The sequence below is a fragment of the Canis lupus genome, chromosome 38 (genome assembly GCF_048164855.1).
Source record: "Canis lupus baileyi chromosome 38, mCanLup2.hap1, whole genome shotgun sequence".
NCBI lineage: Eukaryota > Metazoa > Chordata > Mammalia > Carnivora > Canidae > Canis > Canis lupus.
The window spans coordinates 23,449,375-23,468,915 of record NC_132875.1 but is presented as its reverse complement, the minus strand read 5'-3'; the positions used below and the strand labels follow the sequence as shown (position 1 = coordinate 23,468,915).

Here is a 19,541-nt window from a genome sequence, read left to right as displayed (position 1 = left end):
TCAAACCTTTTAAATTGCAAGATCTAACTACTATACGGTTTAAAGAATAGTATAATAAACCTGTACTCCATCCATGCAGCTCCTCTATACATCACTCTTCCTTTAATTTTTTTATTTACATTTTTTATTTAAATTCACTTTTAATGTTACTGCTTTTTCTTAGCACTTGGGTTTCCTGTGGTGGTTCTAAAGGTCTTGTTCCCAAATGGTCCTCTCCTGATTGGGAGACACAAGTGAGGGCTGACTGAGTGGGGAGGGCGTACTAAATAAAAGGCAGCTTGTTTGGGTTGCAGGCTAGAAGGCTGGGGCCCATACCATTGCCACAATAAGAAAGTTTTTTTCCTTCCTAGGCTTTCCCTTTTCCTCTTCTCCCCTGTTCTTTTCCTGCTTGGAATTTGCTCATCTTCTCCCTCCAGCCCCAACCTCCTAACTTACTCCCCTCCCCAGCAGATTTCTCCTCTCTTCAGAGAGCAGTTCCCAGAAGAAGGTCATGGCTGGTCCAACTACTCTATAGGCCATCCTCACATTTCTACCCACTGTTGCTTTTCCTACTAGTTTGGCAGTTTTCTTTGGCACCCCTGGGAGGAATAGATCTCACTTCCTACAGTTTCATTTGTTCTTTTTCTATTTTTCTGTAAATTCAGATAGCTGCTGTCTTATCTCAGAAGTCCCTCAAGATTTATGCTTTGCTAGTGGCAGCCTTGTTTTCCACTGCTGTTATGGATTTATTCTATTTTTAATGTCTTTATTTTGATAAATTTTGGTGGAGTGGGGAACAAGGTTTTCATGTCACCATTTACACACTTCCTTGAAGGTAGTAATTTTGAGATCAGTCCACCCAATGGAAGAATTATTTAAAAAGCCCTAAGGAAGTAATTCAGTACCTGTTTGAGTACTTCCCATGTATAGGTACTATACTAAAATATTTCAGATAATTAAGTATAGTCTGTTTTCATGAAGTATCTAGTATGGCTGGAAATGCAGGCAGTTGCAGTACTGTGGGAGCAGTGGACTGGAGGATGTCAGGTTCTAAAACCAAATTTAATTACAATTAGGCAGCAAGAGAATGAGACTAGTAGGGCAAATTCTGTGTGAGAAGAAACAGAATGTTCAAAGGGTAAGAAGGTGAAAACGAACATGATGTGTGTTTACGGTTGTTAAAAGATATTTTATATTTTGGATCTTTCATTAAAGGCTGTCATTCATGGGCACCTGGGTGGACCAGTCTGTTAAGCATCTGCCTTCGGCTCAGGCTGGATCCCTGTATCCAGCCACAGGTCAGGCTCCCTGCTCAGCAGGTCAGCGGGGAGTCTGCTACTCCTTCTCCTTCTGCCCCTTCCCACCACTCGTGCTCCATCCCTCTCTCAAATAAATAAAATCTTAAAAAAAAAAAAAAAACTGTCATCAAATATGTGTGTATAGTTTCCATATTCTTCTCGTTTTTTCCCACATTACTTCATTATTTCTTTTAGCTTGTCAATAATGATGATGAGCCTATCTGTAAAGTGTGAAATTTGCTCTCTAAACAAACGTAGAGGGCAGCCCAGGTGGCTCAGCGGTTTAGCACCACCTTCAGCCCAGGGCTTGATCCTCAAGACCCAGGATCGAGTCCCACATCAGGCTACCTGCATGGATCCTGCTTCCCTTCTCTGCCTGTGTCTCTGCCTCTCTGTCTCTGTCTCTTTCTCTGTGTGTGTGTCTTTCATGAATAAATAAATAAAATCTTAAAAAATTAAAATAAAATAAACAAATGTAGAGGGATACCTGGGTGGCTCAGCGGTTGAGCATCGGCCTTGGGCTCAGATTGTGATCCTGTGGTCTCGAGATCAAGTCCTGCATCGGGCTCCCTGCCTGGAACCTGCTTCTCCCTCTGCCTCTATCTATCTCTGCCTCTCTGTCTCTCATGACATAAATAAATAAAATCTTTTTAAAAAAACAGATGTAGAATGACTAGTGTATCGTTAAAAATAGCTCTTCAGTGACATGCCAATCTCTGGGCCTTTCCCATTTTCTTTGTCTTTTTTTTTTTTTTCTTTCTGTCTTGTTACCTGCTTTACCTACTATTCATCCTTCAAATGTCACTGAAATATTACTTCTTCTGAAAAACTTCCCTTAACCAATTCCTGGACAAAGGTTGGGGTTCTTGCTGTATGCCCTTATATAGTAATATACTTTTTTGATCAAAGTTATTGTTATTGGGGTGCCTAACTGGCTAGTAGGTAGGGCATGCAGTGCAGCTCTTGATCTCAGGGTCATGAGTTCAAGCCCCATTGGGCCTAGAGCTTTTTTTTTTTTTTAAACCTACTAAGTTATTATCATCATACTTCTGGATAGAACTCCAACAAGTTAGTGATTTTTGCCACTTAAGAGTTTTCCTTGAGGGCCATTACCTGAAACGTGCAAGTATTTCAGAACTGAAATTGAAACTAATATACTTTGTTCATTTTAATTACTGGCCTACATGATACCACTCAGGACTCTGCCCTGATTCAGGAATAGAGCATAAGTTGTTAAGATGTGAACTCCAAATACAGTGACTTGTTTTTCCCCCAAAAAACAGAGAGAGTCACTAAAGTTGGTGAGATCCATGTGAAGACATTGGAAGAAATTCTTCTTGAAAAAGCTAGTCAGAAACGTGGAGAATTGCAGCCTAAACTCAAGACAGAAGGACCTTCAAAAGTTGATGATTCTACCTTAGGAACAAGAAGCCCCTCCACTATCCGAATCAAAACCTTCTCTGAGGTCCTGGCTGAAAAGAAACATCGGCAGCAGGAAGCAGAGAGACAAAAAAGCAAAAAGGATGTAACTTGCATCAAGCTAAAGACCGATAGTGACATTAAAAAAACAGTGGTTTTGCCACCTATAGCTACCAGCAAAGGACAATCAGAGGAGCCCACAGGTAGAACAAAGTCTATGCAGGACGTGCACATCAAGACACTGGAGGAAATTAAGCAGGAGAAAGCACTGCGGGGACAGCAGGGCACTGAGAGCAGCACCAGCTCCCAGCCTCAGCCTGAGGCCATCCCAGGGCCAAGGAGGCTTCTCCGAATCACAAAAAAAACAGGTAACAGGGGATCCCTGGGTGGCTCAGCGGTTTAGCGCCTGCCTTTGGCCCAGGGCATGATCCTGGAGTCCCGGGATCAAGTCCCACATCAGGCTCCCTGCATGGAGCCTGCTTCTCCCTCTGCCTGTGTCTATGCCTCTTTCTCTCCCTATGTCTATCATGAATAAATAAATAAAATCTTAAAAAAAAAAAAAAGTAGCACCACAGTTCAGTCTATAGTACCATTTCCCCAAATCGTATTCCAAAGGACAGTGTTCCACAGGATATTTGTAGGAGTTCTTTAGTCCGACATATTTGTGAGCACTTTAGTCAGGTCACTTTGAAAACCACTGGATCAAATGAAGCTACGTTGTTTCTTTACAGGAGTGCTGTATAGACCTTTGATATTGTAATGTGCATTTTGAAACTTTATGAGGATGAATGGACTTCATCTATAATTTTATTTGTCCTATCTTTATTTTCATTAAGAGTTTTGCTTTATTTTTTTTTTTAAAGATTTTCTTTATTCATGAGAGAGACACAGAGAGAGAGAGAGGCACAGACACAGGCAGAGGGAGAAGCAGGCTCCATGCAGGGAGCCCGATGTGGGACTCAATCCTGGGTTTCCAGGATCACACCCTGGGCCAAAGGCAGGCGCTAAACCACTGAGCCACCCAGGCTGCCCAAAGGATTTGCTTTAAAAAAAAAAAAAAAAAAAAAAAGTTTTGCTTTAATCTATTCCTAAAGTTGCAGCTTAAATGAAATAGTTAATGGTGTGTTTATTGTGTGAATATAGGTATAAAAGAAGAGAAGAAACTTCAAGAAGGCAGTGAAGTTGCTTCTCAGAGCAGTGTTGCTAGAACGGAAGCTAAAGAGGTAAGTTTATTTAAGACCATTTCATAGTTCATGGCAAGCCAAAGTCCAGATGAATGATTAAATATGCCATTTAGTTTTAGCATAATAAATTTCTATTTAACAGTTCACTGATAAATTAGGTAAACAATCTTTCACTATGCTTAAACTTTTCTAGGAGAGTTTTCTGTACTTATGTGTATAGCAATCTTCCCCCCCCCCTTTTTTTTAAGATTTTATTTATTTATTCATAAGAGACAGAAAGAAGCAGAGTCATAGAGAGAGAAGGAGGCTTCTCACAGGAGCCCGATGTGAAACTCAATCCCAGGACCTCGGGATCATGACCTGAGCCAAAGGCAGATGCTCAACCACTGAGCCACCTAGGTGCCCCTGTTCTCTGCTCCCTTAAAAGTTGTTTTTAATTGGTCACTCAATGTTTTTTAAACCAGGCATGGCACTCAGTGTACAAAACTCGGGGACTTTTTTTTTTTTTTTTAAGAATAAAAAACCCTGTAATTCTGCAAGCCAGATATATAACAACCATTAGCTTTTTTTCATGGGTTTTTCTCAAGCCTTTTATTTATGTATACATGTATGTGAACTTGTTCATTGTTTAACTCAGGTTTAGAAAGTAATTGAGAACTCTATTATCATTTTGCAGCCTGCTTTAATTTTACTATATTCATAATTCTTTGGGACATTAGTTTTACTGGCCACATAATGTTCTATTATATGAATATAATCTTAACATTTCAATTTTGTTTTACATAGTTAAGGTAATGAACATCATCGAACACAAATCTCGTGCAAGTGTCTGATTATTTATGAGGCATTTGTATTTGACTTAGGGGTTATGATTGTCTAAGCCTATAAAATCGGGGTTTTTGTTATTCCATACATCTTTAACTTTCATCTTCAGCTTGGTACTTTGTATTTAATATCAAAGAGCAAAAGCTCTTATGTTCTGGATCATGTCAAATTCTGCTTGATATAGATGTCAGCCCAGTAACTTATAAACAAGATTTTCTAAATTGAGGTAAAATTGACATACTAGTTATTTTTTTCTTTTAAACAAGTTTTTTTTTTTTTTCTTTTTTTTTTTTTAAGATTTTGTATTTAAATAACCTTTACACCCATTATGGGACTTAAGCTCTCAACCTTAAGATCAAGAGTTTCATGCCCTACCAACTGAGCCAGCCAGGCACCCCAAGGTTTTTTTCATTTTTTGTTGTTTTAATTGAGCTATAAGTAAAGCCTGGTAACTTAAAATAGTTATCGTACAGATTGTTAGAGGTTCAAAATTTTAAATCTTGTGCTTTAAAACTTATCCACAGACTTCAGAAGAGACCACAGGAGTTGGCATCACTAAAATTCAAGTCAAGAGATGTGAGACCATGAGAGAGAAGCATATACAGAAGCAGCCTGAGAGGGGAACCTCACAGAAGGAAAAATCAGTTTTGACACCTCTTCGAGGAGACGTAGACTCTTGCAACACTCAGATAGCAGAGAAGCCAGTGCTCACTACTATGCCAGGCATCACACGGCACCTGACAAAGCGGCCTCCCACAAAGTCATCCCAAAAAGCAGAGGTAGAAACCTCAGGGATTGGGGACTCAATATTGAATGTGAAATGTGCAGCACAGACCTTGGAAAAAAGGGGTAAAGGTGAGTGATTTTTCTAGTGTCTTGCATATTAGGATTTGAAAATTACCAAGTTTCCAATAACTCTCTAGCAGCAATTGAGTTAAATTCCATTTGTGTGCTATACTTGTCACACAGGTGGAGAATAGCATTTCTGATAATTCTGTTTAAAAAGACAAAGCTGGGGCACTTGGGTGGCTTGGCTCAGTGGCTGAGCGTCTGCCTTTGGTTCAGGGCATGACCCCAGAGTCCTGGGATCGAGTCCCACATTGGGCTCCCTATGGGGAGCCTGCTTCTCCCTCTGCCTATGTCTCTGCCCCTCTCTCTGTGTCTCTCATGAATAAATACATAAAATCTTAATAAAAAGGCAAAGTTAGATGAGCTCATTTCTCAGAATTTAAAATTGCTGTTTAAAAAGCTTTCTCTAGGGCAGCCCAGGTGGCTCAGCGGTTTAGCACCGCCCTCAGCCCAGGGCCTGATCCTGGAGACCCAGGATCGAGTCCCACGTCGGGCTCCCAGCTTGGAGCCTGCTTCTCCCTCTGCCTGTGTCTCTGCCTCTCTCTCTCTCTGTGTCTGTCTTGAATAAATAAATACATACATACATACATAAATAAATAAATCTTTTTAAAAATAAAAAAACAAAAAGCTTTCTCTAAAGCTCACTTTAGCAGCACATACAGTAAAATTTTTAAGATTTTATTTTATTTATTTATTCACAAGAGACAGAGAGAGAGAGAGAGAGCGGCAGAGACATAGGCAAAGGGAGAAGCAGGCTCCACGTAGGGAGCCTGATGTGGGACTCAATCCCAGGAGTCCAGGATCACGCCCTGGGCCGAAGGAAGGTGCTAAACCGCTGAGCCACCCAGGGATCCCCGGATTCCATATTTTTAAGTCATGGGACTGTAACATACAGCATGGTGACTACAGATAACAATACTGTGTTGCTGAAAGTTGCTAGGAGAGTGGATCTTTAAAAAATTGTTAACTGGGATCCCTGGGTGGCGCAGCGGTTTGGCGCCTGCCTTTGGCCCAGGGCGTGATCCTGGAGACCCGGGATCGAATCCCACGTCGGGCTCCCGGTGCATGGAGCCTGCTTCTCCCTCTGCCTGTGTCTCTGCCTCTCTCTCTCTCTCTGTGACTATCATAAATAAATGTAAAAATAAATAAATAAAGTACAGGTCCTTCTTTTAAAAAAAAAAAAAATTGTTAACTGTAGAGTAATGGATTAATTAGACTAACAGTCACGTTATATACAAATATTAAATCAGTATGTGGTATACCATGTTAGATGTCAGTTAAACCTCAGTGGGGGAATCAGAGCTCTCTGTGATGCATTTTTTTCTCTGGTTTTGAAGAAGAAAAACACCAGGGAGTGGAAAAACCAAATTCAAGAGCCACTAAAAGGAATTATTTGAGTATACATCACTACATTATGACCACATTGTAGTACACATTGTTTATGGATTATTTTCAGTTTTGGGGTATCATATTTACAGTGTTGAGAAGGAATTTTGATATTCTAAGTTACTCTCCATGTAAAAGAGGAATTCTAGCTATTAATCAGATATTTTCTGTCCCTAATAGCTAAACCCAAAGTCAATGTGAAGCCATCTGTGGTTAAAGTTGTCTCGTCCCCCAAATTGGCCCCCAAACGCAAGGCAGTGGAGGTCCACCCTGCTGTCATCGCAGCTGTGAAGCCACTCAGCTCCAGCAGCATGCTACAGGAAAGCCCCACCAAAAAAACAGCTGTGGTAAGAAGTAGATCCAACTAGATGGTGCTTTGGTCAGTGTGCTAGGAAAGCAGGGAAGAGTGACTCTGCTTGCTCTCTGTGTGCAAGTACTTATGCCATTTCCTAAGCATTTTAGATGTTTAGGTGGTTACTGTATTCCACGTCCACCGCTAGACATTTGTGGAGTGGCAGGATGGAATTTCTTTTTTTAAAAAACGCTAGTTCTTGGGCAGCAGGATATTTTGCTTATTTGTAAACTCAATCTTTGGATTATTTATTCTTCAATTTCCAGGCTTAAAGAGTGATAAAAACGAAAGTGGCAAAAGTAAATGAATATGCTGAAATAAAAAAGGCCTGACTCCAACTGAGTTTCCTTCCTTTTACTTTTATAGGCAGTTGTTCCACTCCTTTCTGAGGACAAGTCAGTCACTCTGCCCGAGATGGAAAAACCTAGAGACAGGTAATACCTTGTAATTCTTCTTGACCAAACTTTAGGCCACCATTATTATTTATGCTCTCTAGAGAATCACACTGCTAAATAAACCTTCAAATACGTTTATTAGCCACTTAGACCAGCTTGATAGCCAACATAAATAAATCTGCTAAGCTACCTATTAATTGTAAGAAAACATGATATGCATGCAGGGTTGCTGTTCTCCTTTGGTGCCATTGTGTATGTACTGACTCATTTTTAAAATGCTTTAAACATCAGTGTGAATCCTGCTTTTAGAAGGATGAGAACTGAAAACGCCTTGTCCCAAATCAGTAAAACAATTCTGTTATGCTGATATCAATAATAACTCTTTGCTAATATCCTCTTGTGTTTCTCAGACCAGGTGGGACCGTTTAGCCAACTATTAACAAAGCGCAGTTTTCTAATCTTTTGGGTTTTTTCCTTTGTAGTCATGTGCTGCCTCCAACCCAGTCTTCTTCAGACTCCTCTCCACAGGAAGTCTCTGGCCCTTCTTCATCCCAAATAGCCACGAAAACTCGCCGACTCAGCTCTACCTCAACAGGAAAGCCCCCACTCTCTGTTGAGGATGATTTTGAGAAACTAATATGGGAGATTTCAGGAGGCAAATTAGAAGCTGAGATCGACTTGGATCCTGGGAAAGATGAAGATGACCTTCTGCTTGAGCTATCAGAGATGATTGATAGCTGAAGGTGGTGGAACATTTAAAAAAAAAACACACACACAAAACTGGACTTAGTTTCGTCTATTATAACATTTACCCAAGATGATCGTTTCTTTAGTCTAGAATTTGCCCCAAATCAGAAGTATACCTCTGAATTACCTGTATGTGTCCTGGATTCCTTGGGGTCAGATTTTTAAAGTCCCTTGATAACCATTTTGTCCATTCGATGCCATGGGTTAACATCTGTGAGAAAAATGTTCTGTCTTACACCTCTTCACAAAAAAACTGAGAGGGAGAGCCAAGTCAAAGAGTGCAAAAGAACTTAGTGACTCCTTGAGGTGTTTGTCAGTTTGGGCTGTTTTCCCCTTTGCTGTAGTATTTCTTTTATGTATTGTCTTAATGTACTTATTAATGTGACCTGAGTTTGAAAAGGAAGAAGACCAGCTGCTGCCAGTAAGGACCAAATTTCACACTACCACTAAACAAAAGACCCGCTCCGTCTGTGTTAAATTGTATGTCTTTTTAAAGGTATTTGGAGATTCAACTAAGCTTTAGAGAAGGCTGAGCAGCTCTGGAAGCTTGTAATCTGGACATAACTTTTTCAACCTGATTTCCATGCTTTTGCTGCTCTGTAAGCCTCTGAAGAGCAATAGCTAATTTATTATTACTGTAATTTTTTAAGGCTTTAAAGTGCCTCCGGGGTCCTCTGAAACTAATTTTCTATTTCTCGGATTCCCTGGGATTCTTCATAAGAGATGGTGACATAATGATTAGAAGAATTCTTTTTTTAGCATGAAAGTTGTCCCTTCTCTTCTTCAGTACTTGCCTCCTGCTGGCATTGAATTATCACAGGGATAAAAATTGGTTAATTTTTTATTTCTCTCACAGCAAACTCCTCTTGCCCAGTATTTATTTGGTGCCCTTTAACCACCAGAGGGGGGGAAAATGAACTCCTCCAAGCTGCCAATATTTATCTCTGGACTCTAGCGGTACACTGAATTGTACTGTAGTGGGATTATTGAGATGCTCTGGGGGTGTATTGTATACCTTCCAGTTTTCTTCATTTCTGAATTGAATTTTCTTTTCTTGATGTCCGTCTCCTTCATATCACCTCAAGGTTCAGACTTGTGAAGGAACAAGTATGATGGGGATAAGAGTCTTGAAAGGAGACCTACTGTACGTAATCAGAAGAAGAGGAAAGAAGGACTTGTCCATTTTGATATTTTGCTGTAGGTGGCCAGTTTTGTTTCTCATAGGGAAATCTGACCCACCTGTCATGTTGGCTCCTAAGGAACTGCTGTTGTAAGCGGCTCATCAAGAGTTGAACTTCATGTAGCCTTGTTGGGAATATGGTAAAGGAAGAAAGCCACAGGACTGCCCATTCAGTCTTGGGAAGATCTGGATGATTCTGCACAAGCAAAAATGACTTGAAATTTATGTATAGACACCTCTCTACCAATCCATCTTCAGCTGACTGAATGTTGTATAATAGCCCTTCTCCAAAGCAGGGGTGGAATGTTCTGGTTTCACCACAGATTTTCTACTCCTTTCATTTTTGGAATCAGCTTAAAGATTCCAGGTCCCTTTTGTATATAACCTTTATTTTGCTTTTTTAAAAATAATTTTGTTTCATATTTAAAGTCCTTGTATTAGTCATTGATTCATGTTCAGCATTATTTGAACCATTTGCCATTACAAGAAAGAAAAATACTTATTTGTGTTTTAAATAAAACTGGTGTAGGAAAGTCTGGACATTGTGAGTTAAGTGGTCATACATCACTTCAGCCTAGAATCTGCCTCGATGAGGCTCCATTCAGAATGTTGTTAGCTTCTTGTGTAAATGCTCCAATTTCACAGATACTGTGTGGCTTTAGAAACTTCTCACAAGGGCATATTGCCAAACTTACCCACAAGTATGCTGTTGTAGCTGCATATAATTTAGGTAAGAAGGAATATTCTTAAATGGGAGGACTTTTTCCCCCAACATTAATATTGAATCATTATTCGTAACTCTGGCAATGCCATTAATTTTTTTTAGAGATTTATTTATTTTAGAGAGAGGGAGGTCGTCGTGCACGCACCAGTGGGGAGATGGGGCAGAGGAGGATAGAGAATCCCAAGCCGACTCTGTTTTGAACACAGAGCCAGATGCAGAGTTCGGTCTCCCCACCCTGAGATCACAACCTGAGCCAAAATCAAGAGGCGGACATTTAACTGACTAAGCCACCCTGGTGCCCCAATGCCATTTTCTTGCAGGAGAGAGGATTTAAAAGTGATCTTAGGTAGTTTCAATTAATTTTCAAGCATGAAGTCATGAAATTCAGAGAAGTGTTTTAAGTAGTATGCCAATTTTTAAGGGAATGAACAAATTTGTTAGCTACCAAAGAACACAGGTTTTTCCTAATAGGCTACTCTTTTTTTTTTTTTTCTTTTTGGTTTTTTAAGATTTTATTTGAAAGAGAGTGAGCAAAAGAGAGCATGAGTAGGGGCAGCAGCAGAGAGAGGGAGAAGCAGGCTCCCCACTGAGCAGAGGAGCCCCATGTGGGGCTCAATCCCAGCACCCTAGGATCATGAGCTGAAGGCAGATGCTTAACCAACTGAGCCACCCAGGTGCCCCCCTAATAGTCTAAAAGTAGTTGCAGCAAGTTCAATCAACTTTGCTCAAAACAGATCAGGGGCTCCTGAGTAGTTGGCTCCCCATCAGAAGGGAGTCTGCTTGAGATTCTCTTCCTCTGCCCCTAACCCTCTTTGTGCACACATGCACACTCTAACCTTAAAAATAAAAAACATTGTGTATTGGGTTTTAAGTGATGATGGTTTTAGATTTTAACAGAAGAGGGCCCAAATGTTGCAGTTTGGCTACAGCCTGAAGTTTTAAGATAATCTGTGACTCCTGTATTTATCTCAAGGTAAATGATCCCTAACGTTCTGACCTTAACTTCAAGTAGGTCCTCTCAGATGGCCAAAACAGTTTATTTTTACCTCACCAATCTGTGAAACCACCACAGAGCTAAGATTGATATTTAATACCGTTTAAGAAATAAGGGCAGCCCGGGTGACTCAGCGGTTTAGCGCCGCCTTCAGCCCAGGGCATGATCCTTGAGACCCAGGATCGAGTCCCAGGTCAGGCTCCCTGCATGGGGCCTGCTTCTCCCTCTGCTTGTGTCTCTGCATCTCTCTCTGCATCTCTCTGTGTCTCTCATGGATAAGTAAATAAAATCTTAAAAAAAAATAATAAAGCTTGATCTATGTTGACCAAAGTACAATGTTATTTTTCTAAAACTGTGGCCCTGAGGGGGTGCCTGGATGGCTCACGTTCCTGCTAAGCAGGGAGCCTGCTTCTCCCTCCCCTCTGCTGTGCGCATGTGCACATTCTCACTCAAAATAAAATTTTTTAATAAAATTGTGGCCTCATTTTGCCAGAATATTCTGCAATTCTTTAAAATGGATTGCTTTTTGTCAGTTTAGCAACAGGAAATGGGTTCATATGCTGCTTAACATTTACGGAGTATTATGTACCTCTTAATTCACATATCCATTTTGATACAACATGCTATGCTGCACTGGAGAGTCACTGCTTTATATTCCCAACTGTAGTGTCAAAATCGGGTCAGGTTTATAAGAAAATTTATTTCTACGTGCAGTTGTGTTTGATTCATCGACTTTCAAGAGCTCTTGATTTCTTTTTTTTTTTTTTTTTTTTTTTTTTTTTTTTTTTATTTACTTATGATAGGCACACAGTGAGAGAGAGGCAGAGACACAGGCAGAGGGAGAAGCAGGCTCCATGCACCAGGAGCCCGACGTGGGATTCGATCCCGAGTCTCCAGGATCGCGCCCTGGGCCAAAGGCAGGCGCTAAACCGCTGCGCCACCCAGGGATCCCGAGCTCTTGATTTCTTAATCACACATCTGCCTGAATTAATAACATTTTCCAAACTGTGCTTCAACTTAATTGAATTTGCAAAATGATGTTAAGGGCATCAGCATAAAGAAAATACTTGACCATTTTCTTAACATTGTACAATAAAATGAGCAAAGAATCAGCAAAAATTAGGAGTCACAAGATTTCTTGAGGGCCTAAGAAGAAAGTGCTTAGGTTTTAGTTGTATTTAACTGCTCAAGTGTTACAGAGTCTGAGCTTATGGTTATGAGCAAGAAGCAGTGGATTAAAATTTAGTGTTGCCTGTCCCTGAGTTTTTTAGTTTTTGACTCCGTGACTGGTTTGTCCTCAGGAGTGACAACAACCTGTAGAGTTAAGAATAAGGGTAAGCAGAGCCCGTCAGATTCTGAAAAAGAAGGAAAAATGTTCAAGTAGCCTCTTGCTTGTTTAATAAATAAGTGAAATAGGGAATTGGCTAGATCAAGAAGACTTGAAACAAAGCAGGAGAAATTTCTAGGGAAGAGGGAAGCAAAATGGAAGGAATCCCTACCCAATAGGTGTATATGGTTAAGGAGGTCCTTCATTGGGTTGGGATCTCAAGGAGTGTGGCTGAATTTAGAAAAACTGAGTTAATATGAAATTAATATCTCAGTATAACTGCCATAAAGCATTTTGGATTTCCATCCTTTTTTTTTTTTTTTTAAAGATTTTACTTATTCACGAGGAAGAGGCAAGGGGCAGAGGGAGAGGCAGGATGGACTCGATCCCAGGACCTTGGGATCATGACCCAAACCAAAGGCAGACACTCAGGCACTAAGCCACCCAGGTGCCCCTTGAAGAGGCTCAAAACAATCCAAATTCTATCTTTTTTTTTTTTTTTTTAAGATTTTATTTGGGATCCCTGGGTGGCGCAGCGGTTTAGCGCCTGCCTTTGGCCCAGGGCGTGATCCTGGAGACCCGGGATCGAATCCCACATCGGGCTCCCAGTGCATGGAGCCTGTTTCTCCCTCTGCCTATGTCTCTGCCTCTCTCTCTCTCTCTCTGTGACTATCATAAATAAATAAAAATTTTTAAAAAAAGATTTTATTTATTCATCACACAGAGAGAGGCAGAGACACAGGCAGAGGGAGAAGCAGGCTCCATGCAGGGAGCCCGACGTGGGACTCGATCCGAGGACACCAGGATCAGGCCCTGGGCTGAAGGCAGCGCTAAACCGCCGCTCCACCTGGGTGGCCCTCTATCATTTAATGCTACTGGTCACCAGGGAGAAGAGTGTAATGCAAAGAGGAAGTATTTTTAAGACAAAGGTACCAGGAATGATGTAGGTGCAAGTATAAGTAGACGGTGCTCTAGAGGGAATGAAAAGTCGCTTCAAGACTGGCCAGGGAGGGCTTCCTTGAGGTGTCAGAGCCGGAGTTCTGTGTCGCTTAGCCAGGGAGCTGGTGTGAGCTACTAACAAGGCCCGCACAGAGGCAGGTTCGCATTCAGTGAACTCTGACCGTTCCGTTGGTGCGGTCTCATTCTTGCTCCGTTTGCTGTAACTACTCTTGGCTTAGGTGTAAACTAATCTTTTAACAGATTATTTTAATGCAAATCTGAGTCACTGCTTTGAAAAGTCTTCCAATCCTTCCCTCTCCCTCCACAATTATTTTCAAGTCCCTTAGCACAGGGGCTTGCAAAACCCTGTCCTACCAGCCTCCTGCCTGGCCCTTGATGCACGTCAGTCACTCCAGCAAAACTACAAGCTGTCCACTTCCCTTGACCACTAACCTCTCTCCAACGCTTTGCCTTTGTTAACGCTATCTTTCCCCCTAAAAGTCTCTTATTTTGGCTAACTCCAACACATCCTGTCGCCTCCAGGCTACTCTCCCAGCACCCTGCTCTCCTCCACAAACTGGGGTTTGGTGCCCATCCGCTAGGCATTCACTGTTAGTTTACCCCTACCGTTTTAAAATTGTTTCCCTGTCCAACCTCAGCAGAGTGTAAATTTGAGACAGAGATTCTTTTTTTTTTTTTTTAAGATTTTATTTATTTATTCACGACAGACTGAAAGAGAGGAGAGAGAGAGAGAGAGAGAGAGAGAGAGAAGCAGACTCCATGCAGGGAGCCCGACGTAGGACTCGATCCCGGGTCTCCAGGATCACACCCCGGGCTGAAGGCGGCGCTAAACTGCTGGGCCACCCGGGCTGCCCGAGATAGAGATTCTTACCAACCTATATACTCTCGGCACTATCATGACAAAATACCACAGACTGGATGGTTTAAACAACAAATTTATTTTCTCACAGTGCTGGAGGCTAGAAATCCAAAATCACGGTGTTTGGAAATTTGGTTTATTCTGAGGCTTCTGCGGTTTGCGGATGCCACTTTCTCACTATGCGCTCACGTGGTCTTTGTCCTACATGCACATGTCTGTGCTTTAATGTCTCTATAAGGACATCAGTCATCCTGGATTAGAGCCCACCCATATGACTTCATTTAACCTTAATTACCTCCTTAAGGGGCCTATCTCCAACTCCAGTCATATTATGAGGTGCTGCAGGTTAGAGCTTCAACATATGAGTTTCAGGGGGCACACTTCAGGCCATAACAAAGGCATTTGATAAACATTTGCTGGATGAATAAAAAAGCTCTTGGGGATCCCTGGGTGGCGCAGCGGTTTGGCGCCTGCCTTTGGCCCAGGGCGCGATCCTGGAGACCCCGGATCGAGTCCCACATCAGGCTCCCGGTGCATGGAACCTGCTTCTCCCTCTGCCTGTGTCTCTGCCTCTCTCTCTCTCTCTCTGTGTGTGTGACTATCATAAATAAATAAAAATAAATAAAAAAATAAAAAGCTCTTGACCCACGTACCCATGTCAGGGGCTGGCGATCTCTGCTAGACTGCCCGTCTTTACAACCCCTTTCTTTGGAATGTACAGTTTAATAATTTATATTTCCACCACTCTTTGATCTTTCTATGGCTTCTCAGTGTAATTTTTTTTTAAGATTTTATTTATTTATTTCAGAGAGACAGAGATAGCGACAGAGATAGTGAGAGAGCAGGAGCAGGGAGGAGAGGGAAAAGCAGGCTTCCCACTGAGGCTGGGTCCCAGGACCCTGGGATCATGACCTGAGCAGAAGGCAGACGCTTAACCAACTGAGCCACCAAGGTAGTTTAATTTGTTGGCATGCCTCATAATGAGTGAGGTTGGGCATTTTTTCGTATGTATTTTCTTTCTTCCTTCCTTCCTTCCTTCCTTCCTTCCTTCCTTCCTTCCTTCCTTCCTTCTTCTTCTTTCTTTCTTCTTTCTTTCTTTCTCTCTTTCTTTCTTCTTTCTTTCTTTCTTTCTTTCTTTCTTTCTTTCTTTCTTTCTTTCTTTCTTTCTTTCTTTCTTTCTTTCTTCTTTCTTTCTTTCCTTTTACAATTCTGAGGTCTTTTCTTTACATTTATCAAGCCATGAATTCATAGGTAATGGGTTCCAGCAGTTCAGGCTCCTTTCCATCGGTTCTCACAAAGTGTGCTTCTCTGGGTGGGGCAGGCTGGCGCTTCAGCTGGACCCAAGTACCTTTCTCTTTGACTTCCTTATTTTTCTGATCATTTTCCTTCACACGTTTCAGGAAGCTCTCTCGGCTCTTTGAGTGTTTAATATGCTCAATGCGGACATTAATTCTTTTGGCAAGACTCTTGCCCTTAACTTGTTTGTTTACAACAATGCCAACAGCATGCTGAGTAACTTTGTAGACTCTTCCAGTTTTGCCATGCTGACAGTTGTGGGGCATTCCTTTTGGAACAGTGCCTATTCCCTTGATGTCCACAATATCACCTTTCTTACACATTCGCATGTATGTGGCCAAAGGAACAACTCCTTGTTTTCTAAAAGGCCTAGAAAACATATAGCGGGTACCTCTCCTCTTTCCCTTTGTGTTGGTCATTTTGGCGAATTACTGAAAGATGGCGGTTCCTCATATGTATTTCCTTTACGATAAACTCATTGTTTACCTCCATTGCCAACTCTTATTTTGGATCCTTTTGTCTGTTTGTGGCTACAAATTCTTTAACCTTTAACAGAGGTGGGATCTATTTTTCCAGCCCTTGAATCTGGCCTGGGGTGTGAACTGTATACTGGTTCCTGGCCTGGCCTTTAAATGGTACTGTGGCTTCAGCCTTGGTTATTTACTTATTTATTTGTTTGTTTATTATTTTTTAAAGATTTTATTTATTCATGAGCAACAGAGAGAGAGAGAGAGAGAGAGAGAGGCAGAGACACACAGACAGAGGGAGAAGCAGGTTCCATGCAGGGAGCCCAATGTAGGACTCAGTCCCGGGACCCCAGGATCACACCTGGAGACAAGGGCAGATGCTCAACCGCTGAGCCACGTAGGCATCCCCAGCCTTGTTTTTTTAGAGGCCTAGGCCACCATTTAAAAGAAAGCATCCTAGGGGCTCCTGGGTGGCTCAGTTGGTTAAACATCCAACTCTTGATTTCAGCGCAGGTCATGATTTCAGGGTCATGAGGTTGAGCCCTGCATTAGCAGGGTGTGAAGCCTCCTTAACATTCTCTCTCCCTCTCCCCCTACCCCTCCCCTGCGCCGTCCCCACAGGCATGCATGCACTTTCTGTCTCTCTCAAAAAAAAGAAAGAAACTTCCTACTCTGCCAGAGATACAACATATGAGATATCTCTCCCTGAGGCTACACAGACAAGGAGGGGGACCCAAGTGAGGCCAATTTTCTAAACACATACACCAAACCCTTAAATATACCTTTTAGAGCAAGAAAAAAAAAATTGCCCAGCTGGGCACTGCCCAAATTCTTGACTCACAAAATCATGAATTATAACAAAATAGTTGTTTTAAGTTCTCAAGTTTTGAAATATTTCTTTCGCAGCAACAGAGAACCAGAAAAGCATTTTTTTTTTCAGAAAAGCATTTTTTAAAAAGTACATTATATATGTAAAATTAGCCATTTGTTTGATGTGGTACAAACATACTTCTCCCAGACCTTTTGACTTTGCTTACTGTGGTGATGTTTTAGTCACCCAAAACTTTATGTGATTTTTTACATAATTGAATTTATCACTTTTTCTTCTAAAAACCCAGCAAGAACATACAGTTGAAGAAAAGTCAATTTTGGGGACATCTGGGTGGCTCAGTGGTTGAGTATCTGACTTTGGCTCAGGGCGTGATCCTGGGGTCCCGGGGGTTGAGTCCCGCATCCGGCTTTCTGCATGGAGCCTGCTTCTCCCTCTGCATATGTCTCTGCCTCTGTGTCTCTGTGTCTCTTATGAATAAATAAATAAAATCTTTAAAAAGAAACGGAAAGTCAATTTTTATTTATTTATTTTTTAAAATATTTTATTTATTTATTCATGAGAAACACACAGAGAGAGGTAGAGACACAGGCAGAGGGAGAAGCAGGCTCCATGCTGGGAGCCCAACGTGGGACTCGACTCCGGGTCTCCAGGATCATGCCCTGGGCCAAAGGCAGTGCTAAACCGCTGAGCCACCCAGGCTGCCCAGAAAAGTCAATTTTTAAGAACAAGAAGAAAGCATTATCTATGATTAAACTAGATAAGCTGCTAGCAAGAAGACACTGGAAACTAAAGAAAACAGAAAGATTCCCAAAGACCCAAAGGAAAATTTGAACAAATAGACATCACATAGTTTTAAAAAACAGATCCTAAGTCATTCTCAAGTTTAATGTAATCACAGTAAAAATACAGAAAGGAATCTTTTAATTAGATAAGCTAATTCTAAAGTTTGTAAGAAAAATAAATAAGAACAGCTAAGAAAGTTCTATCGACTTCCAGTCCTACCAAATAAGGAAATATCATACAGTACTTGTAACAGTGACACTGGTCATAGGATACAAAGATCATTTGGGCAAAATATAAACTATACATATATACATACACATACACTTGGTGTATAATAAATGTTGCATATTTTATTTTAGATTATTTATGTATTTATGTATTTATTTATTTATTTATTTATTTATTTTAGATTTTATTTGATAGAGAGCCAGAGAGCCCAAGCAGCAGGAGCTGCATGCAGAGGGAGAGGGAGAAGTAGGCAGGGAGCCCGATGCAGGACTTGATCCCAGGACCGTGAGATCATGACCTGAGCCAAAGGCAGATGCCTACGGATTGAGCCACCCGGGTGACCCTAAATGTGGCATTTTAAATGAAATGAGGAAACTATGGGGTTTTTTGTAATGGTAATGGAGAAACTGGGTAGCTATCTAGATATAAAGTTGTACCAGTTCTAGGATATACTGGGGTACATTCTAGATGGATCAAGGATTTAAATGTCATAGAAGCAAAGTCACTTAAAAGAAAAAACAGGGGTGCCTGTGGCTCCGTCAGTGAAGCAACCCACTCTTGATATGGGCTCAGGTCATTACATCACAGTGGTGAGATGGACCCGTGTTGGGCTCCGTGCTCAGCAGGGAGTCAGCCTGGGATTCTCTCCCTCTCTAAAATAAATAAATCTTTGTGGGATCCCTGGGTGGCTCAGTGGTTGAGTTTCTGCCTTGGGCTCAGGGCGTGATCCTGGAGTCCCAGGATGGAGGTCCTGCACCAGGCTCCTTGCTTGGAGCCTGCTTCGTTCTCTGCTTCTCTGTCTCTCATGAATAAATAAGATCCTCTTAAAAAAATATATCTTTAAAATAAAGGGGAAAAAAAACAAATCATCTGTCATGAGTTGTATAATCAGATGATTGCTTATGGGGATCAATCCTTGAAAGCTCAGGAGCCCTAACTTCGGACAGGAAACTGCAAGAGCAGCGAAGCATCTGTGCATCTGAGATGAGATGGGCGTGACAGGTCCCTCCATCCATGCTATCTTTGGATTCAACCCACCCGTTTACTCTGCAGACAACATAGCCCTGTATTGGGATGGGGATGGGGATGGGGATGGGGATGGGGATGGGGATGGGGATGGGGATGGGGATGGGGGATGGGGATGGGGATGGGGATGGGGATGGGGGATGGGGGATAGGGGATGGGGGATGGGGATTGGGGTTGGGAATGGGGATGGGGAGGGGGAGGGGGAAACTTTTTCTTTTTTTTTTTTAAGATTTTATTTGTTCATGAGAGACAGAGAGAATCACAGGGATACGGCAGGGGGAGAAGCGGGTTCCCTGTGGGGGTCCTGATGCAGGCCTCGATCCCAGGACCCTGGGGTCATGACCTGAGCCCAAGGCAGATGCTCGACCACTGAGCCACCAGGGGCCTGAAACCTTTTTTTAAACCAACAAGCATCCCACGCGTTCTCTGGC

The 19,541-nt window shown here is 41.8% G+C and overlaps 2 protein-coding genes across 2 annotated transcripts in view; one reads left to right on the top strand and one right to left on the bottom strand.

Moving 5' to 3' along the window:
* ZC3H11A (zinc finger CCCH-type containing 11A) overlaps nt 1–10,154 on the top strand; it is a 45,429-nt gene extending 35,275 nt beyond the window's left edge. Inside the window, exons 12-17 of the mRNA XM_072814849.1 lie at nt 2,561–3,064; nt 3,840–3,919; nt 5,230–5,560; nt 7,121–7,287; nt 7,659–7,726; nt 8,170–10,154. Of these exons, the coding sequence (XP_072670950.1) occupies nt 2,561–3,064; nt 3,840–3,919; nt 5,230–5,560; nt 7,121–7,287; nt 7,659–7,726; nt 8,170–8,428 (1,409 nt within the window). The 3' untranslated portion in view covers nt 8,429–10,154. The remainder of the gene's footprint in view (nt 1–2,560; nt 3,065–3,839; nt 3,920–5,229; nt 5,561–7,120; nt 7,288–7,658; nt 7,727–8,169) is intronic.
* A 5,547-nt stretch (nt 10,155–15,701) lies between these two features.
* On the bottom strand, nt 15,702–16,218 carry LOC140626698 (large ribosomal subunit protein eL21-like). Its single transcript, XM_072814450.1, has one exon. It carries the CDS (start codon nt 16,191–16,193, stop codon nt 15,711–15,713), a length of 483 nt encoding a protein of 160 aa, XP_072670551.1. The 5' UTR covers nt 16,194–16,218; the 3' UTR covers nt 15,702–15,710.
* Between the last annotated feature and the right edge of the window lie 3,323 nt (nt 16,219–19,541).

What these genes read in the sequence shown, in the direction of transcription:
- LOC140626698 (XM_072814450.1), bottom strand. Translation starts at nt 16,193, where the DNA reads ATGACCAACACAAAGGGAAAGAGGAGAGGTACCCGCTATATGTTTTCT.